Source organism: Doryrhamphus excisus, linkage group LG13 (assembly GCF_037039965.1).
Source record: "Doryrhamphus excisus strain RoL-2023G ecotype Guam linkage group LG13, RoL_Dexc_Guam_v1.1, whole genome shotgun sequence".
NCBI lineage: Eukaryota > Metazoa > Chordata > Actinopteri > Syngnathiformes > Syngnathidae > Doryrhamphus > Doryrhamphus excisus.
Genome location: NC_136369.1, coordinates 10,006,183 through 10,020,618, shown reverse-complemented (window position 1 = coordinate 10,020,618; position 14,436 = coordinate 10,006,183). Strand labels below are relative to the sequence as shown.

At 38.3% G+C, this 14,436-nt stretch overlaps 2 protein-coding genes across 8 annotated transcripts in view; both read left to right on the top strand.

The window, feature by feature from the left end:
- Positions 1-10,475, top strand: part of tead1b (TEA domain family member 1b) — a 45,456-nt gene extending 34,981 nt beyond the window's left edge. For all 7 annotated transcript variants that reach the window (XM_058089129.2, XM_058089131.2, XM_058089132.2 and 4 more), the window contains 7 exons: positions 183-229; positions 355-416; positions 1,132-1,256; positions 2,792-2,965; positions 4,927-5,067; positions 5,169-5,321; positions 6,694-10,475. In XM_058089129.2, the coding sequence (XP_057945112.2) occupies positions 183-229; positions 355-416; positions 1,132-1,256; positions 2,792-2,965; positions 4,927-5,067; positions 5,169-5,321; positions 6,694-6,807 (816 nt within the window). In that variant the 3' untranslated portion in view covers positions 6,808-10,475. The remainder of the gene's footprint in view (positions 1-182; positions 230-354; positions 417-1,131; positions 1,257-2,791; positions 2,966-4,926; positions 5,068-5,168; positions 5,322-6,693) is intronic.
- A 524-nt stretch (positions 10,476-10,999) lies between these two features.
- On the top strand, positions 11,000-12,726 carry rassf10b (Ras association domain family member 10b). The gene has a single exon (XM_058089237.2). The coding sequence runs from the start codon at positions 11,204-11,206 to the stop codon at positions 12,482-12,484; it is 1,281 nt and encodes a 426-aa protein (XP_057945220.2). The 5' UTR covers positions 11,000-11,203; the 3' UTR covers positions 12,485-12,726.
- Positions 12,727-14,436: the final 1,710 nt, after the last annotated feature.

Here is a 14,436-nt window from a genome sequence, read left to right as displayed (position 1 = left end):
GGCTTTGCTCAACTGCCCCCATCAGATAAGCACATGATCAGAAAGAGTGGTATAGTGGAGATAACTGCTTTCCCAGAATACAAAGCCATTTTCATTGGGGCAACAAAAGTGGCTCACAATTCGTTGGTCTTGTTGTTTGTTGTCTAGTCATATTTTATTCATGATTATATATAATTCTTTAGATATGGCAGGGGATGATATCAACGAGTCAGCCTGGATCTTCACACGAGTAAGTGCTAATTTCTTCAAATGTTGGGTTAAAAGAAAGTTTATAATAAACCACGAAATACATTCTAAGGTATTTATTGTTTTATTATGAACATGTTCTCATAGGTTTGGTATTCTCTCTTGCAGCATCAAACCTTTCACCGGGCAAGCTTATCCAATCCCGCCTGCAGTCACAACCACTATTTCAAGTGAGGATAGCTAACAGAACACACTTCAATAAATAGATAAATAGACACTACATCAAGCCCAGCCAATCTCTCTTTATGTTTTTCTCCCAACTATATGGCCATATAAATAAGTGATTTTACATTTTCTGCCTTTAAGCAACTAGTATTAACTCAGCAACTGAGATATTTTATGTAAAGTCTGTCTGCCCAACACAATTCTGTTTGGAATTTAATTTTTTACTTGAAAGGGAAAAAGCATGTGTCCTTCAATTTTGATACATTTAGAACTTTTAATTGAATAAACGCAACCACTTTACTATTTACCACACTACAATGCTTTCATCCAAATTGCGATGCATTATGAATAAGTCAAGTGTTTTTATTTTCCAAAACATGCTTGTAGAGAAAAAAAATCCCATTTTCCTGGGATTCGGTTTTTGATTAAAAGTATTATAATTTTATTACAGTTATTACAGGTCTTAAAAAATATATATACATTGTTTAGAACCAAAAAAACCCAAACAAAAATGTCTATTCTTTCATTGCATGTCAATCAAATATCATTTGCAAGTGTTAAATAAATGCTTATTCTCCTGGAGTGAATTGGAATTTATATAAATAATTTTTTTTTTTTTTTTATTAATTTTTTTTATTTTTATTGTACCTCAGCTTTTTAAAATGGTCAAATCCGTAGAAATCCAAGGAGACAAATCTCATTATTCTGCTGTCCTTGCAGGCTATCAGCCCACAGACACTCCAGCTCCGACGGCACCGGCATGGCAGGGTCGCTCCATCGGTACAACCAAACTGCGACTGGTGGAGTTTTCTGCCTTCTTGGAGCAACAGAGAGACCCAGATTCAGTAAGATTAGTGTTGACTACATACAAAGCATGAAGTATCTGATTTTCGTGATGCTCACTCTCATCCGTTATCATATTGTCCCTTTTTTTCTAAACATACTGGGAATTTTTCCCAGGAAGTCAGCTGAGGTGAGAGGAATAGGGAGACATTGCGTGATAATAATGCACGCTTTTAGATTTATCATCTGCATGCAAAAACATTTTTGATGCGCATATCTCACACACACTTTGAAATAGATGTTTTCTTCAAATGAAAAAGATTTTTGCACAGCTTATTTGTGGTGTGCAGTTTTATTCTGCCTTTTATATCATATGCAATGTTACTGAAAAACTGCAAAATATTCCCATCATCTACACACTTCATGTGACATGGACACATATCACTTTTCCTTGCATCTTAAATATTGAAAAAAAACGATTAGTACAAGGTAGCTTAAAATGCACGTACTGGGGATTCATCTATTCTGCCTGTAAAACATGCTATTAAATCTCTAAAAACAATGTTTTATTATATACTGTATATGCTGTGACCATGACGTAACAGGCACATTCATGATAACACTTGATACTTATAGTATTTTGACATATTTTGGTCATTTTAAGCGTTACCAGAACATTTTTTTTTGTACTCGGAAATCCCAGAAAATACATTTAAAATGTGAAAATGAAAATTACGTGGTATTTGAATGCAACCTTTCATTGCTCATAATAACATGGTTAAAGTGTGATTTAAAGAGACTAGCATGAGATTAATACATCTTCATACACGTGTTGTCTCATAGCTTGACTTAAATGTTCAGTTCATTTTAAGCGTTTTAAGTCATTTTAGTGTTGGCGTGTGAAATCTGAAAGTTGACCACTATACACGTGCGAGGCATAATTTATAGCATAGCTCAAAGGCGAGTTGCAACAGCTTCAGTAGCTAACGTTACCTCTCAGTAGTGGCCTGTGATGCTGTGAGCAAGAAAAATAGTTCTTTGGTGTTAGCCCTTACAATAACAATGGCAATCTAGATTGGTTAAGGTGCAGGTCACATGTAAATGGGACCTGCATGATGTAAATGGGACACTGTTGTTTTTAGAGAGGTTAACAGGGGGAAATAGGTAAATCCATATACAGTATGTGCATTGTTAGGTGCTTTGTGCTAGATGTTTTACTTTGTTTTAAACATACAGAAAAGTGAAACGTGTATCACACCAACTTAAAAAGAAGTGAAAGAAGTGTAAAACCACCAAAAGACTGCCTTGACGTTGATAAAAATGGTCAGCAAGAATGGTGCATTGAGTCTTACTGGTTACTTTATGTAACTATCAGTGTATATTGTTCTTTCAATGATGAGGCTGCCCCTTCTGTTGGACTATGTTTGCCAAAAACCCAAACAAAAAGCAAAACACGCACAGACTTCATCTTTTCAGCTGTTGTCCACAATTGTATACTCCTTTCCTCATACTGATAGCCTCACTCTTTAAACTTTAAAGTGACTGTGATTTATGACAGTAATATACACTATATTGTTATGTTGTGTTTTTCTTGCAGTACAACAAGCACCTCTTTGTGCATATTGGGCAGACAAATCACTCTTACAGTGATGCCTTGCTGGAATCGGTGGACATTCGTCAGATTTGTGACAAATTCCCAGAAAAGAAGGGCGGACTGAAGGAGCTGTACGGGAAAGGCCCCCAAAATTCTTTCTTCCTTATAAAGTTCTGGGTGAGTGATGTTTTTCAACATCTTCTTAAATCAAAGTATTAATTTGACAGTGTAGTTATTGTGAGTCTCCTTTGCAGTGGTGTATTACTGCATGTTCTCAGTTCCACACTTGCACAAACAGACATTCTTTCAAAGCTGCTCTACCTCACTAAGTATTATTATCTTTGGAAAGGAATAATTTATTCATCTCCTGTATAAGATCTTATTATATTGTGCAGGTGTTCTTAATGTGTTCATTGGGTGTAATTGGACTACATAGAGGCGTTTTCACTCTTAATGTTTACAGAATGCACTGGTCTATATTTGGACAGACATAGCAGGGGAGCTTTTGATCAAAGCACTCACTAATTCAGTCTAATATCTCCAAACAATGCCGTGACCTGGTTGCGCCGCATAATGGCTCTTTAAACATTGCACGTATTTCCTCCCCGATGCAAAATGCTAACTAGCGGCAGCCACAAAGTAGAGACCGTGTACTTGGACCAAGTCCTCTCAAATTCCTTTTGAAGTGGCTGGCCAATCTAAATTTCAAATGAAAGGCAGGATCTGCACAATAATGAATGTATAACTGCTCTGCTTAATGAAGGAGCAGAATGTAGGAGGAGGACATCTCCGCTTTTTGTGGCATTAATTAACAGGATGTGTGGGGCAGAGATAGGCGGCCCTCTGGGTACATGGATGGTCAAGCTTATAAATCATTTAATGTTGCTTGGATGTGTTGTTCACATTAGCGATGGACTTAGGGATGTTCCGATCAGGATTTTATGCTGCTGATACCGATAATCCATGAGTGAAATCAGCCAATGCCGATACGAATACCGATCACATACATGCAGTGTAAATGTTTAAATGTACTACTGGCTATATTAGGGGTCATCAAGGTTTGTGTGCTTTCTTGTGAAAGCTACTTTTACAAAATGAAAATGACTACTCAAGAGCTACTCATTTTTTGTAACATTTATTTTCATAGCTTATTTCAAGACAAATAAAGCCAAAGCCTTGTTTTATCAGAACATTAACATAATGCTGGTATCCACAACTCAGCTATTGTATTTATTTCTAGTCTTCTCACATTATTAATTGTGCCCGGGAAGGAGATACAATGTCAGTGTGATATTAGTGTACACAACGCCCGTTTCAAGCATGCCGCAAATATATACAAATTGTTATACATGTATATTTAGCCAAAATGTCTTAACAACGATGCCACAACATAAACAATACAAAAATGGTTGTTTTTCATGAAACTAACCCATCCATCCATTTTCTATGCTTCACATCCTCACCAGCTGTTTTTGGGTGAGACAGGGGTACACCCTGCACTGGTCGGCAGCCAATCACAGGGCACATATAGACAAACAACCATTCACACTTACATTCATACCTATGGACAATTAACCTAACATGTTTTTGGAATGGGGAGGAAACCGGAGTACCCGGAGAAAACCCCCCCACACACACAGGGAGAACGTGCAAACTATGTGGCCTACATGCTAACCACTCCACTACCGTGCGACCATGAAAATACCCATTTTTTATACATATAACACCATGAACTATATAAAAATAACAATTGCAACTGAACCGTGTGTATGCGCATGTGTTAAAATTTCCCTTCAATGCATGACCGGCTTTGTGCAACACGGAGACATGTCTTTTCACTTCCTGGTGACAGTGAAAAAAATAAGTTGTGTCCGGTCCAACCGGCAACACTAGGGGAAACATCGGAATTAAATTCTGTATCCTGTAGGTGGTAAAGTCAAGCGTTCAAAATAAAAGCACAGCAATGAAATAACAATTACAACACAGTAAACAGCCGGGTCTTTTCACCAGCTTCTTTTATACATTTGGAAATTCCATAAAGGCTACATTGGTCCCCTGTTGCCTGAAATGCAGTGTGACCTCTACCAGTTTTCTGTATTGACCTTGCGTGTGTACAAATGATACTTGTGCTTTTCCAGGCCGATCTAAACTGCAATATTCAGGATGAGAGTGGTTCCTTCTACGGCGTGACAAGTCAGTACGAAAGCTCGGAGAACATGACCATCACATGCTCCACCAAAGTGTGCTCCTTTGGCAAGCAGGTGGTGGAGAAAGTGGAGGTAAGAAGCATCTTTAGTCTATCGGTGACTTGAAAGTGTGAAACGTGTACTCTCTCACACGCTCTCCACTTTGAATCCATTCCTCCCCTCTTTTTTTTCAGACTGAATACGCACGATTTGAGAATGGACGCTTTGTGTATAGAATAAGCAGATCTCCCATGTGTGAATACATGATCAACTTCATCCATAAGCTAAAACACCTGCCTGAGAAGTACATGATGAACAGCGTGCTGGAGAACTTCACAATCTTATTGGTAAGAGATGACACTCACCGTGTGTGGCTGAGTCAGGCCACGTACATTAGAAAGAAAAAAGGGCTGATTGTGGTCATTGTGATGACGTCCTGTGGCTCGTTTTACATTCTTTTCATTCCACGGGGGATGAAACAGTATGAGGAGCCTCTTTATCTGCAGGAGGCCCTAATATCAAACCACCATATGAGGCCTGAGAGTGTCTCTGGCTGCCAATGACAGAGTGTGTTCTCGCACAGATGTCCTTGAAAACTTAATGTGGATCATCCAAAAGGTTAATACAATGTCTAACTGTGAAATACATAAATACAAATACAGGAGACCCTTGTTCTCATACTTTGTTTTGCCTCAGCTTTGTTCATTGCAGTGCTACTTGTCAGGTCTCCACTCAGGATGCTGTTACGTAATACAGCAATCCCTCATTTATTGTCATTAATTTGTTCTAATGAATTTCCACAAAGTGGGGTTCATTATTCATTAACCAATTCATTAAACAATTTGACTCCAAATTGTCCATAGGTATGAATGTGAGTGTGAATGGTTGTTTGTCTATATGTGCCTTGTGATTGGCTGGTGACCAGTCCAGGGTGTACCCGTCTCTCACCCGAAGACATCTGGGATAGGCTCCAGCATGCCCTAGTGAGGACAAGCTGAATAGAAAATGAATGAATGAATAAACTAAAATATTTTATAACTATTATTAGACCGTCTACACATGAATAAACACCCCTGGTAGGGCTGGGCGATATGGACCAAAACTCATATCCCAATATATTTAGGTTGAATATGGATATACGATATACGTATATATACCAATATTTTTCCATAAACTGAATTTAAACAAAAGTCAAAGTCAAATATGTGTGTAAAGTTTTATTAAAATGTAAACAATCTGCTGGTGTTGGAGCCTATCCCAGCTGTCTTGGGGCGAGAGGCGGGGTACAGCCTGGACTGGTCGCCAACCAATCACAGGGCACATATAGACAAACAACCATTCACACTCACATTCATACCTATGGACAATTTGGAGTCGCCAATTAACCTAGCATGTTTTTGGAATGTGGGAGGAAACCGGAGTACCCGGAGAAAACCCACGCATGCACGGGGAGAACATGCAAACTCCACACGGAGATGGCCGAGGGTGGAATTGAGCCCTGGTTTCCTAGCTGTGAGGTCTGCGCGCTAACCTCCCTCAGTGTCCTCTTGAATAAATGTATCCTTACTGACGTATCAATACAGAAGACGCTCATTCTCCCCCATTGTTGTTGTTTGTTACTGATGCATTCAATGGAGTATATTTTTTGTCGTGCAAAAGCATCAATAGAGACAGTCAATGTCCTCAAGTGTATGTGTTTATGTGTGTGTGTGTTTGCAGGTGGTGACAAACAGGGACACTCAGGAGACGCTGCTTTGTATGGCGTGTGTGTTTGAAGTGTCCAACAGTGAGCACGGCGCCCAGCATCATATCTACAGACTGGTAAAAGAATGAATCAGTCTTCTCTCCTTCTCACAGACTCTCTGACCTCCAGACCAGTGGCTGTGCCTCTTGCTGAACGTCACACCGACAACGCTTTTTGTTGGTCATTACGTGAAGTCTCTTTTTATCACTGTGTTGTTTTGTGTTGTTTGACTGGAGCTGTGCTGAGTTGTGCTACAGTTTTTCTTTTTTTCCCCCCGCTTCACAGCAGAAATTCTCCTTGAGAGATTAGGTGTAACTGTGGCGTCTACGTACAAAAAATTTAATGGACCTGTGTGTTTTGTATGTTATTTTTGCTAAGACAAAAAATATATAAATGGGCTATTGGCCTTTTTGTGCTAGTTGCCTAATGAGGTGGGTGTAATATGTTTGGGTGTGTTTAGAATACATGTTCCATACATAGAGCTCCAAAGAAGCTGACATGACGCTAAATATTACACTAAATGATTTTTTTTTTGTATTAAATCTGCAGTAGTAAAGTAGTAAATGATTTCCTCATCGAAGCACTCCAGCACCGTCACAGCAGTTTGAATGCTGTCTAAAAAGACAAGCTACAGTCACTTTGCTGGGTTATCTAATGAATTCAGGAAACATTCCAACCTGCTTAAACATTCCCATTTCCCTCAGATAAAAGATTTTTTTTTATTCCTGGAAAAGTAAAAACACTACACAAATGTACTTTCATGTTGTCTAAAAGCACTTTGCTCTTGAACTTTTTGATGAATCACAACACATGAAATCATATTTAGACATGTTTTTTTTCCTCCTAAATGAGTTGCACTGCCTGTGTGATCCAATGCGGAGCTTCTACGTTCCCATTACCGTGGCCTATGCCGCCCCCAAGCCTTAAACACGCTAAAACTGTGATCACACTCTGTGGAAAATCACCTGAGACTTTTCTGATACATTCTGCCAAAGTGTAAAAGTACTACAGTGCCTTAGCGTAGATAGTCCGACTCTAACATGTCATTGGTACACTCCTGAAAGCCCATTTGAGATTCACTCCATTCAAATGCCTCAGCTCAAATAAAACATTTTTTTGCTCTACAAAAGTCATATATATGCTCAATCTCAGCCTTTTTTTTTCGAAAATCTTTCCTGTGGTAAAACACCAAAACACACACACAAAACAGTTGTCTTTTTGTGCTGTGCATGGTAGCAAAAAGTGCCTTTGGTTTCCCAATCAAACTGACAGAGAAATCAAACATTTCTAGACCAAAAATGAGATGATCCCAAGCACCACATTGCCTTTTTTTGCTAAAAGGATTGTAACACTAACAAGGGAAGCAGTTCCGTGCCATAGGACAAGGCAAGCCTTGCCTTCCTATAGACTTCAGCAGCTTCAGAAAAATTAAGAAAAACATTTTTTTTTCAATCCGGCTAATCTAACTTCTGTTATGTCAGAGACAAAATGTATTGCTTCGAGTTTAAACAAAGTCCCTTAATGTATTATAGATATTCTCTGAATGAAGGCTAACTGTGCCACACTTTGAACACCCCAAGCATAGAATATGCTCATGTTTTGCTTTTCACTTATGATATTGTAAGGATGAAGTACACTTGCTTAAAGCACTGCAACACGCTTGCAGGCTGAAGAGGGAAAAGAAAATTCATTTTTCACTCTTTCCATCAACGGCAGCTGTTGATGAGGCACAAGTAGACCGGCTCGCATCATTTGTATTCTAAACTGAAACTTCACACTATGAACAAAATTAGTGGGGCATCTGGGATTCATACTTTTACAGGAAGTAAAAATGGATGAAAATGTGCAGCTTAAACAGCCTCCACTCTACTGGGAAGACTTTGTGCAAGATATTGGAGTGTGTGGAGTGGAATGTTTGTCCATTGTTGCACCAGAGAGAGGGTCTTTTTGCTCATCATTTCTGTTTTTGTTCATATCAAAGTGGTATGATGGGGTTTAGGTCAGGGCTCTAAGGTTCATGCCTTTATGGGGCCTTGCTTTGAGAACTTCTCTAAGGAACAAAAAGGCCTCGTCCAACCTGTGATTTATAAAATTTGAAGATATGTCCCAATACATTCGTACATTTAGTTCAGGGGTGTCCAAACTTTTTCCATTGAGGGTCACATTGATATTTTGTAGATCGTGTAGATATACAAAGAAGTTCTAGAGTAGATTTCAAGAAAAAATATCTCAGATTTTTTATATGGGAGAAAAAAAAACTTTATTAGTATCAACTTGGGTCTTTGCTTTTTCCCCAATTTTTGCTTCCTTTTTTTAAATGTTCTATTTTTTTATATAACTTTTGGAATTTACATCCAGCCCTGTCTTCTGCATCTGTCTCTCTTAGACCAACTACCCTCATGTCCTCCTTCACTACATCCATAAACCTACTTTTTGGTCTTCCTCTACGCCTCCTACCTGGCAGCTCTAAACGCAGCATCCTTCTACCGATATATTCACTATCTCTCCTCTGGACATGTCCCAACCATCTCAGTCTGGTCTCTCTGACTTTATCTCCAAGGCCTCTAACATGTAATGTCCCTCTGATGTACTTGTTCCTGATCCTATCCATCCTGGTCACTGCCAATGAGAGCATCCTCATCACTGCTACCCCCAGTTCTGCTTCCTGTCTTTTCTTCAGTGGCACTCTGTATACCCATCAGAGAAAAAAATCCATCCTGCAGGTCACTTCACCTCCTTAAAAAATATATATATTTAATTTAATATTTAATCATTGAGCTACTAAAATAATGTTATTTTTCCTCATAATGTCACAAGTTTATTCTTGGAAAATTACATTTCCTTGTCAGATTACAACCTTTTTCTCTTAAGATTTTTGCACTATTTTTCTGTTTTTCCCCCCTGAGTTTTTTCACATCTTGCACTTTGGACACCCCTGTTAGCTAAAAGTATGTTTAAGGTTGCTGTTTCATGAATAATTCAAGCAGGGGGCCGGCCCATTGATGTTTGTCACATGATTGATACAAAATGGATGCATATAGGTGAATCAGTGTCTTAAAGACACTGTGCTTTCTTCTTCTTAGGCTTTTCTTATGTTTACCCCCCCTGTATCTCGCCACATTTATTGATGTACTTGTATCCGGTTGTACTTGTGTTGACAGCGTCTGTATATTGTGTTACTGCTGCTGGTACATGTTGACATGTAGTTTCAGCACTACATCACGACTATGAGGACTTGAGTGGCATGAATGTCTGCACTATTTTTTGTCATACAAAAAAAATAGACAAAACGCTACACTTTGAAACGGGCTGCAAGAGTATCAGCAGTTTTGTTATGTGTCTTTTTGTCAAGGAAAGAGGTACTGGTACCGTTCTGTTTTCAGATTATTTTCCGGTGGTAACTATCAAGTGATTTTAATTGACATTGCCCATGTTTTATGTTTTGTGTGCAGACTTCGTCTAAGAAGGTGCTTTGTATTAAAAAATGATATCTTAGCTTTTTTTCTTGGTACAGATGTGTGATATATTTCTCTTATCTATGACAGTAATGTGTTAGAGCAAGCAAGAGAAAACAAGCTCTGCTATGTTTGTATTTGTATTTTTTTTGCTTAATTATTATTATTATTATTATTAAGGTCTCGTTTTTTTTTCTTCGTAACATTATGATGCCTTCTTGATAATACTAGATATTTTGTAGCTTTCTATATCATTTATATGTATGCAATACTGCAGTTAAATAAATTGGAAATGTACAGCTTTTTATTTTTGTGTCTTTGACGTCTTACCGAAGCCTACCAATAGATGGCGCCACTTAACCGTCAAGCCCTGTTTCCACAAATATACGGTATTAGTGAAGTAATATAATCCAACACTAGAGGCCGCTATTTCTCAATTAAATGCACTTTGTTTATGACTCAATTATATCCTTTATCTAGTGTACTACGTACAGTATCTTTTTTTATTTAATAAAGTGTCTCATCGTTTAAAATAAATACATCAAATAACTTATTTAATTGGGTTTATTTTTAAGAAATGTTATTTTTTATTATTTTTTTTAATTTATTTATTTTTATTTATTTTTTATGATATATATATATAATATATTATTATATTATTTATTAATATTATTTATTATTTATTTTAAGAATTTTAAGAAAAAGAACCATTATCTCCTGGTATGTATAACGTAATAGTCATACTATAGTGTTGCAAATAGAACACAATAATTAATAACAAGAGACGTTCCTAATGTTGTGGCCCGTGAGTGCAAATAAAGAAGTTTTTTAGTGTTTTAAAGTCCAACTTTTCCTATGTAAACGCCCCATGGCTGTGACGTCATCCCGTCTGTCCCACATTGTTAATTGGTCTAGTGGCGGTCACGTGATCCCACTCAAGTTGTGAGTGGACTTGCTCAACAAACAAGTTCCTAAAGACGTGGACACATTTAATGGCTGCACGTCTCTCCAAAGTGAGTGGGAGCTGAAGATGGATTCAGAGGAGGGGAGGATATCGGTGTGGGTGTGCAGACAGGAGAAGATCATCCTGGGTTTATCCAAACGCACAACCTGCTCCGACGTGGTCAAGGTTCTCCTGGAGGATCCAAGCAGTCGGAAGCATCTTCAAGCTGCCAGTACGCATGACTGCTACTGCATCGTGGAGAAATGGAGGAGCTTCCAGAGGATTCTCCCCAACAAAACCAGGATATGGCGCCTCTGGGTGGCGTGGGGGGAGCACCGCGACCAGGTGAAGTTCGTGCTGATGGACAGCGAGGTGTTCGTGGACAAGTGCGCAGCCAGGAGCGCAGAAGCACGGGTGGTGGTGCTCAGCAAGCCGAACCCTTTTGTATCCAAATGGAACACGACCTCTCCGCTAGTGGTGGATGTTCCCCCTGATAAACAGTGTCGCATTGTCAGGAAAGCTTTCAGAAAGTTGGAGAAGATGCAGCAGAAGAAGCGTAGGGACTTCTCTTCTTCATCTTCTACGGAGAAAATGCAGAATTTGGCTCATCTTGTGGTCTCCCAGGATAACACCATCCGTCTGCAAGCTCTCAGGATTCAGGAACTGGATGCTGAGATTGAAAGCCGTGAGACCCAAGTCCATGTGGACAGAACCAGAAGCCATGGCATCAATTATGTGCAGGACGCTTATTTATTAGTGGAGGACGATGCAGGAGCTTCCAGCCAGCAGATGTGCTCTTTGGAGGTCTTCCTCCACTTGTGTGAGGAGCTCATGAGGCTCCAGGAGAAGCTGTGGGAGCAGGAGGCGCTTGCCGACATGCTGACCATGCAGATGGAGGAGGAGCTCAACCACCACTGGATGCAGAGGAGGCTCCAGGAGATGCACAGGAGCACACGTGAAAGCCAAGAGGATCCGGTGTTGTTTTTGGAGGAGGAGAGGCTGAGAAGTCAGCTGGACGTGAGCTTGTACATCGGCCTGCGCCTCCGCTCGGATTTGGAGGCTATTAGGGGCGATTTGGAGCTCAGCCGGCAGATTTGCAGCACCCGGGAGGAGGAGATGAGGGATTTGTTGGAGAAAATCAACTCTTTGGGTCTCGAGGACGGGGCCAACACAGAGGGGGAGACAGATGAGGACGGCGGGATGAGGATGAGGATGATGAGCGTTCTGGAGAGGAAGAGTGAGTGGGTCGAGCAGGCCAGGGGTCTGTCCAAATGTCACAGGGGGAACGACGACGACTCAGACACTGGTTTAAGCTCCATGCACAGCCAGGAGTCTGACAGCCTGACTGTGTGCGAGTCTTTGGTCTAGACCTGAGAACTGGACCAGGGACATGGTCACAACCTAAAGTACACATCCATAATGGGAGCCAATAGAAGGTCAGCATCGATGGACTTGGTAACTTGGTGCACATCTGCATTGATTGACCTTCCATCCCCTTCAAATGGTTCCTTCTGGTGGTCATGATGTGATTGATTCATAGCGCATAACCGCATTTACGCACAACTGCATTGATAACAACATCATCATTAAAGTTTATTTTTATGATAATACATCATCGCCTCAGCTGCTTTCTTAGTGTTTAACGTCCCATGTTAGATTTGTTTTGTAAGAAGCCATTTTGTTCATACTTTACATCACATACATTAAGGAGTGGCACAGGAGGACACAAATATTAGCATCACAACATTTCAGTCATTTTTTAACAGCTTTATTTTAAGATATATAGCGAAGCCTGTTTTTTACAAATCTGTCCTCCATGAACTGAGGTCGTATGTCCAAAAGCAAGGAGTCTTTCATTATAATCATGAAAACACAGAATTACGACCACTTAGGGCCATATTGGAAAAAAAAAAGATAATAATAAACAGTAATAAACAGTATATGAATAAAAACATATAAATAATATAATAATTTGAGATTTTGTGAGTAAAGTTGTAAATGTATGAGAAAAAAACGTTAATTTGTGAGAAAAAAAATTTAAAATGCTTTGACGGTAAAGTCATACATTTACAAGAAAAAAATCATTACGAGAAAAATTTTGTGAATTTCCCGAGAAAAAGCCATACATTTACAAGAGAAAATTTTGTAAATGTACAACAAAAAGTTGTAAATTTATGAGAAAAAAAAGACAGAATACTGTGACAATAAAGTCGTAAGTTTACGAGAAAAAACTAATGACGAGAAAAATGCCATTGATTTACAAGAAAAAATGTTGGAAGTGTCAGAGAAAAAAGCCCTACATTTATGAGACAAAAAAGTCAAAATACTTTGACACTAAAGTGATACATTTACGAAAAAGTCATACATTTACGAGAAAAAACTAATCCGTAAATTTACAAAAATAAAGACTTATATTTACAAGAAAAAATGTTGAAAATGTACAAGACAAAAGTCATAAATTTATGAGAAAAAAAGTCCTAATACTTTGACACTAAAGTGATACATTTACGAGAAAAATGTTGTAAATTTAAGGAAATAAAACCATACATTTACAAAAAACAAATTTTAAATATGCGAGAAAAAAATTGTAAATTCATGAGGAAAAACAATACTTTGATACTAAAGTAATACATTTACAAGAAAGTCATAAATTTATGAGAAAAAGCTAATTACAAGATTTTTTTTTGTAAATTTACAAGAATACAGACCTATATTTACAAGAAAAAATGTTGTAAATGTACAAGAAAAAAGTCATAAATTTATGAAAAAAATAATTGCAAGGAAAATGTTGTAAATTTAAGAGAATAAAGCCATACATTTACAAGAATTTTTTTGTAAACGTACCAGAAAAAAAAATTAATTCATGAGAAAAAAATACTTTTATACTACAGTCATAAATTTACAAGAAAAAACTCATTACAAAAAAAGTTTCGTTAATTGACAAGAATAAAGCCGTACATTTACAAGAAAAAATGTTGTAAATGTACAAGAAAAAAGTAGCAATTTTATGAAAAAAATAGGTTGACACTAAAGTCATAAATTTATGAGAAAAAATCACTGCGAGAAAAATGTCGGAAATTTAGGAGAAAAAATCATGTAACTATGTTACATAAATTGTCTGAGACAGCTGTGTGGAGGGGGCAGGGTAAGGAAAGCGAAAGTGAGACGGGCTAGACATGCTAGACATGCTAATCTAAATGCGAGATGCTCAACTCCTCTGTTTTGCTGTCACGTTATAAATAAAAGCTTGCTTGAAGTAAGAGTAAGCTTCCGTCGTTCCTATGCTCTATTTTCTCTCTGACACGCATTACACATATTAT

Coding starts and splice junctions, on each gene's coding strand:
- rassf10b (XM_058089237.2), top strand. CDS start 11,204: ATGGATTCAGAGGAGGGGAGGATATCGGTGTGGGTGTGCAGACAGGAG.